Source organism: Neopelma chrysocephalum, unplaced genomic scaffold (assembly GCF_003984885.1).
Source record: "Neopelma chrysocephalum unplaced genomic scaffold, ASM398488v2 Primary Assembly neopelma1_25, whole genome shotgun sequence".
Classification (NCBI taxonomy): domain Eukaryota; kingdom Metazoa; phylum Chordata; class Aves; order Passeriformes; family Pipridae; genus Neopelma; species Neopelma chrysocephalum.
In genome coordinates this window covers 24,791,633-24,807,704 of record NW_020897694.1, presented here as the reverse complement: position 1 = coordinate 24,807,704, position 16,072 = coordinate 24,791,633, and the positions used below count along the sequence as shown (strand labels likewise).

The window sequence follows — 16,072 nt, the reverse complement described above, 5'->3', positions numbered from 1 at the left end:
CCATGGACATAGGGAACTGATTATGCTCTTCCTGTTTGCAGCCACTTATTACATACTTGAAGGCTATTTTTGTACCTGCAGTTAGTCTACTCTTCTTTAGACTAAACAATCTTAACTCTTCCAGTCTTTCCTCATAGGTCATGTTTCATAAATTTGAGGGATTCTAGTCTGTGTGCTCTTTCCAAGTGTTCTTCATCTTGCTTCAAGTGTAGTACCCAAACTGAACACACTACTGCAGCAGAGGCTTTGCTAGGGCCAAGCAGAAGCTACCTCACACCTTACAGACAAACGATTTTTTACAAATATGTTGTTTGGGTTTTTTTTATTATTTTGCAACATATTACAATCTATATGTCATGCACTGTCTAATTCCAACTGAGAGGATCCTGGATATTGGATTGATCCCTGCTGGTCCATCTACACAGCCCCCATAGCTGACCAGAAGTTTGAGGGATTTTTTTTTTTCTGTTGACTTTCCAGTAGGTTATTTAGAAAGGAGAAGGTAGATATTTTGAGGCAAGGGAGAGGGCAGCTTATAAAAACTTAACATTACCAGAGCAACTACCAGGTCAGACATAGCACTGACCTAATCTATGATCCTGTCTCTGCTAGTGGCATGAAGGAGACAATAAGGCTGCAAAGATATTGAGAGAAAAGGAAAATAAAAATAAATAAATCCATTTATAAAAGATTGCTGTTGGTAGAATGGAGTGAAAGCAGATGTAACCCAGTGAACTTCAGACCCTGAGGTAATGGTATTTCTTTTACTTACTGAGAAAAGTGAGCAATGGCAGTGAAAAAATCTCTGGCTCCAAAAATCACTTTTTATGACTCATGCATAAGAGAAATAATTCTTCGGGAACAGACTTTCTCTCATCATTCCTTCTTCTTTTAAAGAGCTACTCAGGAGCCTTGCCTATCTAAAATACATTTATTTGCTTCCTAGTTCCTGTCCCTTGTTCAGCACTGCTTTCCCTTCAGTATTAAGAACTATAACTATCTGCTGTGAGGCTGTGTGAGCAAGCAGGCACAACATGAAGCTCTGTCGCTAGACACAGATTTTTATTTGAGATTATCCGGGGTGGTAAAATTGTACAGAATGGGTGGTTGAAAGCACTCAGAGTCCTTAGATAAGAGCTCCCACTCATTCTTTTGATTAAAATGCTGGAAGTTTTTGGGAATTATCTAATTTCTCCCAGTTGAGCAGTTAGCCTTTGCTGAGATTGAGGAGAACTTGGGTCTGGTCCCCCTTGGACAGATAGTGTGGCCAAATTGTCACCATCAGGTCAAGGCAGAGCCTTGCACCTCTCAAGATCATTTTCTGCTTTCCTAATGATCTTATGTATTTTGAATGGCTGCAGTCTCCTGTATTTTTTCAGCTCTCTTCCTCCCCCTTGACCCAGCTGTTGTACATCAGACTCGCTTTCCTCTCTGCAGGTGTTTTATCTCCTTCCAAACTGTTCCCAGGAAAGAGGAGTGCAGGAGAAAATCATTCCTATCTCCCTGACTCTCCTTTCTTTGGGTTATATCTGAGTCTTGCACACATAGATCTTGCTGATCAAGTGAAAATCTTATCAGCTGGCCCTGACAACCTGTCATGTCCTACTCTGCCCTGGGCTTGCCCTTAGCTCTCTGCAGTAACCAGAGCAATCACCACCCTGCACCACAACTAGTGAGTGACCTTAGGAAGGACTTGAACATTTGCATATTACTGCAGACATAAAAATAATAATAAAAATCAGTGGGATGTGGGGTGGTGTGGAGTACCTCTTATCAACAGGCTTCACAAAAGCTCCTTCATTTGTTTATAAGGAACTGCAGACCAGAGATGCCTGGATTTGCAGACAGGAAGGGTGAGGGGGGAAAACACCTCCACTTGTTTTCTCCTTTGAGCAACAACATTTCTCTTAACCTTAACCAAAGAAGGTAGTGAAGCCACTTGGCAAAAAGACTTGTGTTAAGTACTTTGGCTGGAAATGTTTATGCTTGTTCCTGTTAACACACAGAGTATTCTGTTCCATGCGTGCCGAGGGGAGAGAGGGGAAGAACTCACCACCCCATGCAGCCATTCCCCTCACTGCACTCCTAAGACATGTCTGGGCAGGAGTTTGCCCACAGACAGTAACTGCTGCCTGCAGGGAGGGATGCTGGCTTCAGCTGCCCATCTGTCCTCCTGCCTTTCTACCTAGTCTGCCAAACACAACCCCTTGAGAGGGACCACCACCATCAGCCAGGGCAGGGGAGCTTTACTGCTCAGAAGGAAATTATCTGAGCCATGGGATGGGATGTCTGCAGCCCCAGTGAAGCCCAGGTCAAAGTATGGCTATGGCAGTACAGGGTGTCCTAGCCATGGAGACCCAATAGAGATCCTCTGAGAGTGAGCCCTGGACCACAGGCTGGAAAATGCCCAAGACACACAGAACCGAAGAAGCACAAGCTTTTTGTTCCCGCTGTATTTCCTGCTGTAACCCTGCACTGAACCTCATCTGCTTTAGGGGAAGGTGGCTTTACTGTATGGGGCCTCCTGTTCCCCCAGAGACACACATTTCCAACTGTAGATTATTTCTTTGCTTTGATTATCCCACCTTCTGCCCCAGCTCAGCTCCCTGTGCCTCCTGGAAGGATGCACCCATCTCAAACACCTACACAGAGGCAGTGGTAATGTGATGGTCCCTCTGCAGCTGTGCTCCCAGACTCCAGTGTCAGCCAGAAACACAAGCAGAGCCCTGTGGTGGTATCAGCTGGAGATGCCCTTGGCAGAAAAGGGCTGATGGAGAAAAGCAAAAGAAGATGAAGGCCATGGGGTTGGCAGGGGATGTGTAGGATCACCATGCCATGTTCACAGTGCTGCAGGCAGTGACCTTCTTAGCAGAGCTCAGTAAGCAGTGACAGCCTGTGGTGCTTCTCAGCTTCTGGGACTGTGAGATGAGAAGCCCTGGCTGCCACCAACTGTGTGGGATGGCAGGGAGTCTTTTTGACTTAGCAGGAATTGACACAAAATCCTGGCAGGAAGGAAAACAAATCCCACCCCTGGGTACTTCCAATGTGGAGAGTTTGTAGCCTAGCAAGATGACACACAACTCATCAGGGAAGTTGAAGAAGCTTTGGCTTCTGCACTGAAAGGTCATCTTCGCAGGGAGCTTTGATCTGAACAGGGTGCACTCATGAAGGTCGAAATCCCTGTTGGGTGCCAGCCTTGCACCAAGCCAGGCAAATAGATCTGCTCAAAGGAAGCCTGAGCTTTGAGGTACAAGAGTCACTGACACCTGAAAATGCTGAATTTCTGTGAAGAACTGAGTTTCTAGGGACAATATTAAGTAAACATGATATTGGAGGTTTTGTAGTAGTCACCGACTAAAGCAAAACTACATGGGGCATGAAGATGTTGAAAGGTGATGTAAATTAAAGTAAAATTGTCTATTGCATTAGTTTTGCTTGAATATAATTGTATCATCTGTTTTGTAAGGTGGAACATTTCCATCAAAGATATGCTATGGAAAAGCCAGATGCCATTAATGATGGTTACTTACTTAAAGTACCTTTGTTCCCAATTTGTGAGATAACTACTACTGTTATTAACAAAAGGTGACTGACTCAGCACCCAGTATGCGGTGTGATGTTTGCTGGGATGGGATGCCAGCCTGGGGCAACAGCTTGAGTCTGTGGTAAACTTGCAGTGGAGAAGCTGTTTGTACCTGCAGAGAGTCCTGTTCTCCTGGTCACCGAATAAATACCGTACTGAGATATGGTCAGTGAGTCACTTTCACTGTTTCTTCCTGGCTAGGGTTTGGTTTCTGCCTTTGTGGCTTACAGGATGAAATATCAATAGAAAGGCTTTTATGTGACATTCTGTGTTATTGTTTAGAAATTCATTTGTGAAGAAGGAAAAGGCAGTCTCCAAATAACAGAAGATTTTGGCGGATTTCCATCTGCAGCGGAAATTTAGAACTTCTGAGCTCTTGTTTCCTTTGGAAATATGAATCAGCGTGCATTGCCCTGAATATAAGCCCTAGACACATCTTTATGTCTGACTGGTATCTGCGGAAGAGTAGCCTCACGTCTTAGCTGGATACAAAAATAACAGCAACTATAAAAATTAGTAGAGTGGACCTGGCAGAAAATCAGTATGTATTATTATGAAAGCAAATTCATGAGAATCTTCAAGTACACAGTTTTGCTTCTCATTTTGACTGTCAGGTTATGCAATTGTATTCTTTCAAATACCAGTAGAGTCTGTGTAATTAACTTTCGGGGGGCTAGAATAAAATAAGATTGATGACATATTCAGTTGATTGTGTACGGTTTTAAAGTCTAAAATGGAAGTCTTGATTTATGGAAAGCTGTTCAAAAGTACAACATAAATCTTAGCTCAGATGTGGAGTTTAAAAATTCTATCTTTAAGCAGGTTAATCCTCAGGAGGTATTTTACTAGAGCTTGGTTAATTACCTCCAGACTAACACACATTTTTTTTTAAAAAGTTAACATAGCTATATAAAAAAGAAACGTAACTATTAAATGAACACATCAGTAAACTGTTGGGCATGGTCTTTAGAAGTCTTCAGTGCCTCTGTTTTTTTAACTGTTTCAGGTCCTTTTTGAGTAATGTAAATGGCACATGTCTGGGTGACCAGCACAAGATATTTAAAGGGCCAGATGGATGATATGTTCTTAGGGGACTTTGCATGTACCTGAATTTTAGCATGCACTTTGCCTAATTGAAAATATAAATGTTTTCAATTCAGCAGTTGAAAAGTGCTCTGGTACTTAATAATGTCCTGCTGTAAGGCATAGCCATCTGAGGTGATGTGCTCTCTCCTGTTTTAGGAAATTAATCCCTGAAGAGGAAAGCCATACAGAAGACTCAGGCTTCAATGTCATCTGTAGAGAGAAGACTGAGTGGATTGCAGGTATCAGCTGGGCACAGCCAGAGTCCCTCACAGTACTGGTACCAGGACTGAGTCAAATAATAAGTACCCTGAAAAAGGTGGGATCTGAAGTCCCGAGTTACCCCTGGTAACACCTCTGCTTCAGGCATTTTATTTAATTTGAGTCAATGAAACACCAAAGAGTATACATTGACCAGTCTCTAAAACACTGAAGAATCCCATGGCTCCTACTCCAGAGAAGGCTTATAAGGATAATCAGATACTGTAGGACTTGTGGGATATGGAGAGGAATCCCATGTGCACAGCTTTAATAAAATGGCTGCACTCATCTGGCATCTTCCTTTACATTGCAAAACTATGTGTAAGTATTTTGAGAGATAGAATAACACATATGCATTGAGGGATTTAATATCCCTGTTGACTGTGTAATGATTTGTTTTCTCTGCCAATGGGCATGTGACTCATACTTGCCCAGCCAACTCCATGTAGTATCCACAGGAGAGATTTTTATGTACATATATTTTTTCTCTACATTCCCCTATACTCACTCCCAAGGTATTTGCTGCTCAGCCTCTCTCCTCCCCCTTGCATCACTCCATGATGGAAAACTAAGGATTTAAAATCTTAAATCTCAGCAGAGCGAATTTCAAAATCATGAGCTTTAATGATTCACAAATTCAGTACTTCAATCTCCTTCTCTTACCCATCCACCTATCACAGCTGGTTGTGCCAGGTCTCCTTTCCCCTCCTTCCACAGGGACTTGTGCAAATGAAGTGGATTGTATCTTTGAAAGAAGCTCTGGTTGTAGCATGACTGCTAAAAATATTAGAAGAGGTACATTGGCTGTCAGCTGCTCAAGGTACGCCAGAGGAAAGCTCCCCGCACCCACCTCAGTGCTCACAAAGCAGACCAGGGTACAAAACCTGTTTGAACAGAGGTATTTTAAGACATTGGCTGCATACCAGTTATTGCTGAGTCCTATTCATTTTGCAGTACACTCTGCTGCTATGTAGTAGTAATCAAAGAAAGCTAAAAGCAAAGCAGAGATAACAATCTATCCTGGCGTGAGTATTAGAAGATGAAAGAGCTTTGTTATTCATGCCTCAATAACAAGCTTTGCATTCCTGTCCTTGCACCAGCTGCATAGGAACCACACTAGCAAATAGCAGCACTTTCCACCTTTCAGGTTTCCTCAGTGATTTTCTTCAAATGAAGGCAACTCTGAGCGGAGAAAATCTATAAGGACGACTGAGGGGAAACACAAGCCACATTACTCTTGTCCAAGTCCAGACAAAAGTGAAAAAATCTCAGCACTGTAGCCTCTGTCCTTGTGCAGTGAGAAGACAGAAGGCTCAGAGCACAAAAAGAGGATTGCAGAGATGCTGTCAAATTGCCAGGTGTGAATGTGCTAAAAAGGAGGACTGGTCTGTAAGATCTTGTGTTTTCCTGTAACCCTGAAGATTTTAAAGCAGGGCCAGAGTTTGTCCTTTGCCATCAATTTTTCCAGAACTGGCAGTGGTCTGTGAAAGCCTCCACCCTCAGCATTTTCCATCTGGCCCTGTGCAGTCTGGTTCTGCATCTCTTGGACCCCCTTTGTGTATCTTTCTGGCTGCAGATCTCCCAGTAGGCACATCTCTTTCCAGTCTGCCCACAGCTCTGGACTATTCTGATTCAAGTAATTGGCAAGAGCCAGACAGTCTTCATAGTAAACAGGAATAAATAGTGATTCATTGTGGTTTAGATTAATGGATTTTCAGAGCATGTAGATTAAAATCTTGGAATCAAAGAATTCAAAGAGAAAACAAAATTTGGCAGCAGGAACCCTTAGAACCACTTCAAAATCTTTAACCTATATGTCAGCGCTGAGATCCAAGAGTTGTCCTGCCTCTTGGGGGGTTCCAGGGCTCTGGATGCTTCCTCTGGAACTGACCAATGCATGGAAGCCCTAGATTTTGCTCTGTATCTACTGCAAAGGTGCTGCTGGAGCTCCCTGGGGAGAAAATCTCTTGAATACATGGGAATTAGCCCCCTCCTTCAGTTCATATCTGTTCTGCCAGGGGCTGCTAAGTCAAACATGTCTCTCTTCCTCTGTGAATGGCTCTGCTGCTTGTGAATCAATTCCTTTTCTTACTTGAAACCAGTCTAATAATAAGACGTTATTTCTCTGACTAACTACTGCCTAAGCTGACTGTTTAATTTACTTTATTCCTTCATTTTTGGGCATGAGGGGGAGAAGAGAGTGGGCAATGATATGCAATATAACAGATTTCAAAAACATTTGCTGTATATAGTCATGACTTTTCATGACCTCTAGTGCATTACCAACCTCCTCTAGGAACCAAACATGTATCAGGCTATCTTGTTTGAGCAGAGTGCAGACTCAGTCATCTGATGCCAGAACAGAGGCCATGAGCTTGGAAAGAACCTTGCTACGATGGAGAGGCAAACTGTGAGAGTGAAGAAACTTTCATTACCAAGATTTCTATTCATATACAAAAGACTCTATGCTGAAATCAGTGTTTCAATCAGTCCAAAAGGTGACCCTTCTGCTTGCTGAGAAATGGAGAATACGTTGGAATTAAGCCATTCAAAAGAAATCTAAGAGGAATTCTCTCTGTGTTTCATGGTTACCTTTCCCAAATATGAGCTATTGATTCTAGTGTATTGATTTCCTTTTGCCAATGCTGTGTTGACTTTGGTTTTCTAAATTGCCAAATGGATGCTGTACTCATTGGAAGGTACATACTGCAGGGGTGGCTCAGCCTAATGGACACAAATCAGTCATACCTACGTTCAGTTAGCACTTTTCCTAGAAGGATTTGCTTGTTGTAGGGAAGTTCTTTGACATGGTTATCCTCTAACCTTAATATTGGATCCCCATATCCTGGTTTTGGCTGGGATAGAGTTAATTTTCCTCCTAGTAGCTGCTACAGTGCTGTGTTTTGGATTCAGTATGAGAATAATGTTGATAACACACTGATGTTTTAGTTGTGGCTAAGTAGTGCTTGTCCTAAGTCAAGGACTTTTCAGTTTCCCAAGCTCTGCAAGTCAGGAGGTGTACAAGAAGCTGGGAGGAAGCACAGCTCATCCAAAATAGCCGAAGGGATATTCCATACCACAGAACATCATGTTCAATATATAAACTGGGGGGTGCTGGCTGGAAGGGACTGATCACTGCTCAAGGATGAGTTGGGCATTGGTCAGTCAGTGGGTGGTGAGCAATTATACTGCGCATCACCTGTTTTGCTTGGGTTTTATTCCTCTCTCTCTCTTTTCTATTATCATTGTTGTAACTGCTATTACTATTATTATTATTACATTTTATTTTTTTAAAATTATTAAATTGTTCTTATCTCAACCTACGGATTTTACCTTTTCCTGATTCTCCTTGCTCTCCTACCGAGGGGCGTTTGGAGTGAGTGAGCAGCTGTGTGGTTACCAGCTGGGGTTAAACTACGAGACTCCGTGACTCCGTCCCTGTGACTACCTGGAGCATCCCTCGGCAGAGTCCTCTGCGACTGGCCATCAGCCAGAAGAAAGCCTGCCGGGTGAATTTCTCCCTCCTTGATGATAGCCGCAGCCACTCAGCCCTTTCTGACGGCCCAGCCCTCTCCCCTTGCGACCTCCCAAAAGCGCACACAGCTTCTGCTTTGCCTTGGCTCTGCTCCTCTCCTGTGGCTTCTCACCCGGGGGAAGCCGGGACCAAGGCACGCCGCCTTTCCAGGGAGATGGGGAAGGGAGGGGCTTGTCCCCACCCGGGCGGGGCGGCACCACTCCTGGGTACGGCCGGCGCTTCCCCGGGGCCGCTGATGCAGCACCATGGAGAGAGGAGCGCGCCCGCCGGCACCAGCGGAGGGCAGGGAGCGGGAAGCAGGGGAGCGAGTGGGCAGGGAGCAACGGGCAAGGCACGGCCAGGGCATGGGATTCTGTCAAGCAACGAGGAGAACCAGCACAACCCTCACGCAGCCTGACCCCCTGCAACCTGATTTAGGATGTGTATAAAGTCGTGGTGTCGGCCGCTGCGGGATCTAGCACCAAGTGCTCATCCCTTAGGCTCAGGAGAAGCCTGGGTTTGGCTGCCGTGCATATTTCTGGCTCGTCGACTGGTAGCAATAAAACGGATAGTGTGTTTTCCTAGCCGCAAGTTTCTGTCTAGTAAGGGACACTCCCATGTCAGTCCTTTCCTGCTCTAGGTTGAGTTCTCTGGGAAAGCTGCTAGTGTCACCCTGAAGCACAACTGGAATTGCTCTCCCCACCCTGATGAACACAAATGATGTTTGACTACAGAAGGCTGTTCCAGGTACAGGTGCTGCAATAGCAGTTGTTTCAGCTTCCTTCCACTGTTTAGGTTCATTGCAGCATCAGCATCATGAAAAGGCTCTCTGAATCTGCTTGGCGATGTGACCCAGAACACCTGGGCATTGTCCATTCCGTGTTGGCTACCATCAGAGTAGCACTTCTTGACCCATGAGGCTCCATCAAAAGAGACACTGACAAGATGTCAGCAGAAGATCTGAGGCTCAAAAAAGCAAAGGTTCAAGGAGGCACATTTCTTCTGCTTTCTTGTACACCTCCCTGAACTCATGGCATGGAAAACCAGAATGTGCATAAAACAGTGCCACAGGTGAAGCATATCAAATGTCAAACTAATTGTTTGAAGAAGCCTAGTAGCTGCCCTGACAGACTAAGGAAGTGTCATAGGAAAGGGATGTGGACACAACTCAGTTTGCTAGTTACGATTCTGTATTTTATGTGAATGAAACAGCTCTCTGTAGCATCATCAAAATCAAAATAACTGAAGTGTCTAAGCAGTGCTAGACAGCTAAAAGATAGTTCTTGTCAAATCTGGTTAATTCTGTGATTGTAAGAATTCAGGATTATACACATTGAGAAGAATGAGAAGAGAAGTTAACTACTGTCTGTGGAGCACTGAGGTGTTAGCAGGAGGCAGGGTAGGTGGCAGCTCTGGCATAAAAATTCAGTATCTTTTTGGAGTCCACAAATCCAGAGCTTTAGTTCCCTGCCCAACTCCCTGAAGGGTCTTTGTGGACCTCTCTTACTGATAAGGACTGAGCAGTGAATCAAAAGTTACTGGTTTTGTTAAACAATATTGTCTCACTGCTAGTTTTAATTTGTGGTATTTATTGACTCTGTGAGTTTATGTCTGTGAGTAATGGTCCTTTGCTTTTGATCATATAATTTCCATGAGTGTTTCTGATGCACTGATAATCATAACCAACTAAACTGAAGAGACAATGTTCCCAGATAATATTTAGCTTGAAGCTCATTGTATTTGTGTCAGATTTGATGAATGACTTTGTTACATACTTCTCCCAAAGCAGTTGATTTAATAAAAGATATTGCTTCTTCCCACAAACAGTACCTTAAATGACTGCAACTACAAAGCTATTACTATTCAGGATCTCCCTCCAGGATCTTTCAGTGGAATGTTTCAGTCACTGCAGCAGAGCACACTGTGGCTGTACCATGTGAATGTGCATGTACATTTGGCAACAGCCCAGATAGTTTTGGACGCTGTTCACAGTGTGGCCGTGCTAGCACAGACTTCCAGAAACACGAACCCCTCGAGATCTGTATGTGAGCTGGGTTGCAGAAGCTGAGCTCTTATTGCCTTGGCTGTGCTCCTATCAGCACAACTAGTCTTTTAGCAGAAAGTCAGTTCTGGTAAATACCTACATACTGCCTATGACCATGAGGTAACACTGCTCAAAGAAAGACCTCTGGAGTCTGTTTGTTTGCTTGATGTGAAAAACAAGAAAAAAATATCTTAAAGCTTCATAGAGTTTGGGCAGAAATCTCTCCTGCAAAATCCTCACAAAATTGCAATCAAACCTTTAATGAGTGAATGAATCTGCTTTGGAGAAGAAGTGACTTATGATATAACATATATATCATAACATAATACTAATGTTACTGTTACTGCTAATACTTTCTGTAGGGTAACCTGATAGATAGGAATGGAATGAGGAACTTGTGTAAGTTATCTTTGGCTATAGGAAAAATTGCAAATAGATTCCATAAAAAGATGAACGCGCAGAAGAAAAAGTTATATTGCCAGCCCTTCCTGGTGTCAGTATGTCAATTATGATGGTACACTGAAGCTCTGAGGACAGAGATAAGAGTTCATTACTTCTTTAATCTGAGCATTTTATTGTTTTACAATGTAGGACAGAGTGAGAGTGCAAAGCTCTTTCACTGTGGAACTCTTGTTTTCCTTGGATTATCAGGAGTTTATGTTTAGCAGGTTTTCCAAACTAAATACCTCACTCTTTCCCAGTAGTGTTTATGCTACATGTAACATTACCCTTTCCTGGTGCCTGCACTGGCAAGTTAAAATTAGACTTTCTAAATGTCATTACAGCAGCTTGTTACTCTCTTACTTTAACAAGAGTATGCTACTTTTATTTATTGTGAATTTCTTGTCTGTGTTACCCTCAACAACGAATAAGAAAATCTTACTCAGATGCTTAAGTATATATTTAAAGGATGCACACATAACATGCATATTTTGTTTATTCAAGTTTCAATCAACGAGTGATCAAAATAATAGCAACAATACGAAGTGGCAAATAGATTACTGATAGCTGATTATTCTGGAAGTAGCTTTTGTACTACTAATAATAGCCATAATAGTAGTTTCAGTTACTTTACATTGCTTTAAACAATGCCTGAGAAGAAGAGCTGGGTTTTTTTTTCTTTAAATCTTGGAGGAAATAATTCATACATAGTTATTTGCAAGGATACAATATTCACTTTTTAAAAGTATGTGTGAGTTTCTATGCCTTTTAAGTAATTTTTGATGAACGACATTCTTTAAAAGAAGTAAAACTCTTCTTATCCATTCATATCCCTCGTGTGACTTGTGATGGCTTGAAGCAGGGTGTCATAAAATGTGTAGAAAAATGAGGCAAAGTTTTATCTCAATATCGTCTGTATGCGTAAGGGTAGATCTGTATGTTCCAGCATGTAGTCTGATGAGTCAGGGGCATGAGAGGCAAAAAAAGGTAAGGATCTGTAATAACTCCAAGTTTCTAAGTTTCCATATGTATGCAAGTCTATGACCCTGTCTTTGTAATATGGTAACAACCATGCAACAGTACATTTTATACCTCGTTCAGCCACTGGCTGCTAATATCTTAGAACTGTGCTTGCTTCTGGTCTCACAAAAGCTTTGGAGGACTAGTTCTGTCTAGACTGGATTTCTTTTCTGGCTCCCTAAAATACCAGTGTCTTAATGCATTTTTCCCTACTCTAGTCTGACTCCATCTTGCTAGTGTGCTGCCCACATCCAGGAAAGACAAGTCCCTCTGCCCATGCCCTCATGAGTGCTTATACAGTTTCAGTGAAAAAAACATCTTGCCTACTGTCTTAAGGCTTAAGAGCAAATAGAAAACAACACTCTCAATTTACTGCTTTATACACAGAGCAAAACACAAAACACATTGCATAGTACACTTTTAGTTAGTCCCTGTCTCTGAGAAAAGTTGTTTCTGACATAAGGCAAGAAGTCCCCATTTGTTTTTACACTCTAATAGATGGCTGACAAATCCAACACTTTCCATTAAAATGGACATTCTAGAACAGCACACCTTTTATCTTTAAAGTTAAATTACTAGCCTGTGATACAGCAAGTATATACACATACACTTAATTCCTAGCATATGAATATTTGCATAGTATTCATGGCTGCGGTTATGTGCTATCTAATTTATGTGGATACTAAAAAGTGCATTGATATCTGTCACAAACCTTGCTATCTTTCCCCCTCATGCCATCCAGCAAGCAGGATGCTTATTTTTGCACGGAAATTAGAGCTGCAAGATAGTTTAGTCCATTTCTCTGCTAACAGTGGTTTGATACTGATAGTGTATTCCTGAAACTATGTCCAGTGTACTTATCGCATATTACCAACCACAGAGTAGAGCTTACTGTCTTTCTTGGAATACATATCATTCCTAAAAAGTTGTTTCTGATTTTCTGCCTACAAGATCCTTTATTTATATTCATCACAATGCTTTAAACATAATCTCTTGCACAAGCCAAAATAATCTTTTTCTCCTCAGGCTCACATCTTGCAATACACATGGCTTTCCATATGTTCCAGTTAAATTATGCTTACTTACCTTCTACTTTGAAGATAGTAAGGTGAGGTCTGCAGTGAAAAGCACCCAGTGCATTACCGGCACAGTTCATCCAAAGACCCTGGAAAACCCAGGTTGCAGTGATAACAGATGATGCTCGACTAGTGACTTTCCACTCATTTGATGCAGTAGCAGCAATAGCAGCTCCCAGCCCACAGAAACAAAATATGAAAGCTATAATCTGTATTCCTAGCATGTTTCTCTGTAACTCAGGGACTTAGTAATGCCACTGTGTGGAGAGAAAAGTACTGTAGTCATGTGAGTAAGCAAAAAGGCATAACATAAGCAAATTATACTTGAACAAGTTCAGTACCACTTGCTGCAGAAAGTTAATGTGGCTGAAAGAAATTGTCATGCTTGACTGATTTAAGAAAGGCCCTAGGCATTACAAATGTTTAGAAAGAGAGTCATGGTACAACTTTATTGGAGCTAATTACTAGTACTTGCTTGCTAATTTCTAATTGTAAAAATTAGTTGTTTTCATATTTTTTTTCAATTAAGGTATTCCAGTTAATGCTTAATTTTTAGTTAATTGGAAACTTACAACCATTGCAACTAGCAAAATAGGTTCAGAGTCCAAACTGTACAGCACTATTTAACGGATTACCATAACATTTTAGAAGGATCACACAACACTTGAAAAACAACTCATTGAAAGGCTGTGAAATTAATTCAGGCATAACTAGCCACCATGCAAGCAGCTCTAAAACAGTAGCCTGTTTGAGGTATTGTCTGTGGGTGTATTTGTAGAATAGCAAATCTAGAGCAACAACAGAAAGAGCAAGTGGTCCCTGAGTGGTGATGCAGCTGCAGCAGTCAACAGAATGAACCTCATTGAGTCTCAGCCCCCACTGAGACTTTTCCTTTGGTCAGTATAGAAAACTTACTGCTTCTTACGCTCTGCATGAATTACATACCGCAGCAACATCTGTCCTACCACTGACTGAACTCCTGCAACCTCATGCCATGAAGAATCCTCAAGGAATGTAACTCAATTAAAAAAAAAAGTAATCTTTGTAGTAGGCACCACCACAGTGAAACAGCTATTCTACTTCCAGTTCCTGAGTATACTATCCAATACTGGTGTGGGACCTACATACAGTTTTGCAACATGTGTGACCTTCACTCTTCTAAGATGACAGCTTCCAGCTGTACTTAAACCTCTCCTCATTGTCTGGTCCTTTTGTCCTCCTCTCTGAAGAAGAACATGTCTTTTCTCTTTGGTGCTACTATATGCCATTTGGTGACATGAGATCACCTTGAATATTGAGCATACCCCATCGCTTTTGACAGTAAGAGTGGTCTATTTTTTTTTACCTTTGGGTTCTTCTAGTGTTGATTGTCCCTGTTACATCTGTGATAAACGCCACACTGAACTTTGGCATTGAAGTTTTTCTGTGGACTTTTCACAGCTCAAGGAGGGGTTAATCAAGGATGCTAAAAAATCATTGACATTCCACATAAACAGTAAGAGGAATTTCACTGAAACTATCCTGTTGAACCACCACCTGATACTTCTACTTTAACCAGCCTTTGGCTCAGCACTTAGAAGAAGGACCCAAAAGGATGATTGTACAGACCAGAGAATTACACTACAAGAATGAATTTCTTGTCAGAGTAATTAGTATGTTCACACCCCACACATCTAGAGTGAATAGAAAATTTTTTATTAACACAGCCAGCTTGAAAGACATGAAAAGTGGTTTTGCTACAGAGCAACATTATAATATGGCAGGTTGTTTTAATGTTGAGGATGATAATACATAGGCAGGAAGCAATTTTGCATTGCTGTCAAATAATCCTGTCACATATTTTTCCTATGCTAAGGGTCAAACTTCATGTAATTTTTCATATATCTTGTCATGAAATTTAAAAGGGTATAGAGGAGAATACAGAAATGGGTCCTCCTTTGAAGCAGATTTCTGAGAGCTAAAATTATTTTTTTTCTACATCTGCGATACAAAATGGTGTGGGTTTTGAGTGGGTTTTTTTGTTTGTTTGTCAAAGACTGTGTTAGCTCACAGAAAGACTGAGAAGACATGCCATTAGGTATGTTTTTACTTTTTTGAACCAGCTCAGTGACAATGATGTTGACTGAGTGCTCAGAGTAGCTCAAAGACATGTTTTACATATGATGCTAAATTCAGGCCTTGTTCTGGACTTTCCCTGAGTGTTCTCGCTGATATAAAAACCAAAACCAAACCAAAACAATCTCACGAAAACCAAACCAAACCACCAAAAATCTCCCTAAAACTGAGAAGCTGCTCATTTGGACTGGAAAAGCAAGGAAGACTGGATGCCAACATTAATCCCATCCCTCCGTACTCTTCTTTTTTGCTATACACAGTAGTGTGCCTTATCAACATAGCCTGTGAGGAGCTACCCAGGCTCAGCAGCATTGGGCTATTTGTCTGCTCCTTAGTGACCTTGGCCTAAGGCAAAGATGTGTCCTCAGTAAGACCTTGCTCTTTTAAACTGATATCATGCTAGCAAGGGTTTTCATATTTCTGTTTCTAGATAAACTGCAATAAAAATTCCTAAGTCATTTTGCCTTCTCATTCTTAGATGATCGTCTACCAAGATCCCATCCAGTACACACTCAGTCTTGAATGTCATGCTGGTGGGACACTGAAAGCCATTAACTTTACTGGAAAGTGCCTGTGGTCACCACTTGAACCATAGACTACACTTCCATAGTTTAAGTAGGACTTAGTGGTTTCTTGGCCTTTATCCTAATTCTTTTCTAGTGCATGAATTCTGTGGAATTCATGGTCAAAAGCACTTCACCCTGTGTTGTTTCTAGGCAGTTAGTGTGTGAGTGATGAATAAATTAAACAGATACTTAAGTGATAAGAAAGAAGTAAGCAGTCCTGTTTACAACCCTCATTTCTTCTATAAACTGTCAGGAAGTAAGTTAATCAGTCATTTAAGAAGTTCAAGGCAAAGTTTAAAGTTAACCTGTTAAAGGCATTTTCCATTATTTCAAAACTTCTTTTCTCTGTTACTGAGCAGACAAAAGTTG

At 41.7% G+C, this 16,072-nt stretch overlaps 1 protein-coding gene across 1 annotated transcript in view; it reads right to left on the bottom strand.

Moving 5' to 3' along the window:
* CLDN10 (claudin 10) overlaps positions 1-13,307 on the bottom strand; it is a 57,911-nt gene extending 44,604 nt beyond the window's left edge. The window contains exon 1 of the mRNA XM_027674642.1: positions 13,033-13,307. Within this exon, the coding sequence (XP_027530443.1) occupies positions 13,033-13,246 (214 nt within the window). The 5' untranslated portion in view covers positions 13,247-13,307. The remainder of the gene's footprint in view (positions 1-13,032) is intronic.
* Positions 13,308-16,072: the final 2,765 nt, after the last annotated feature.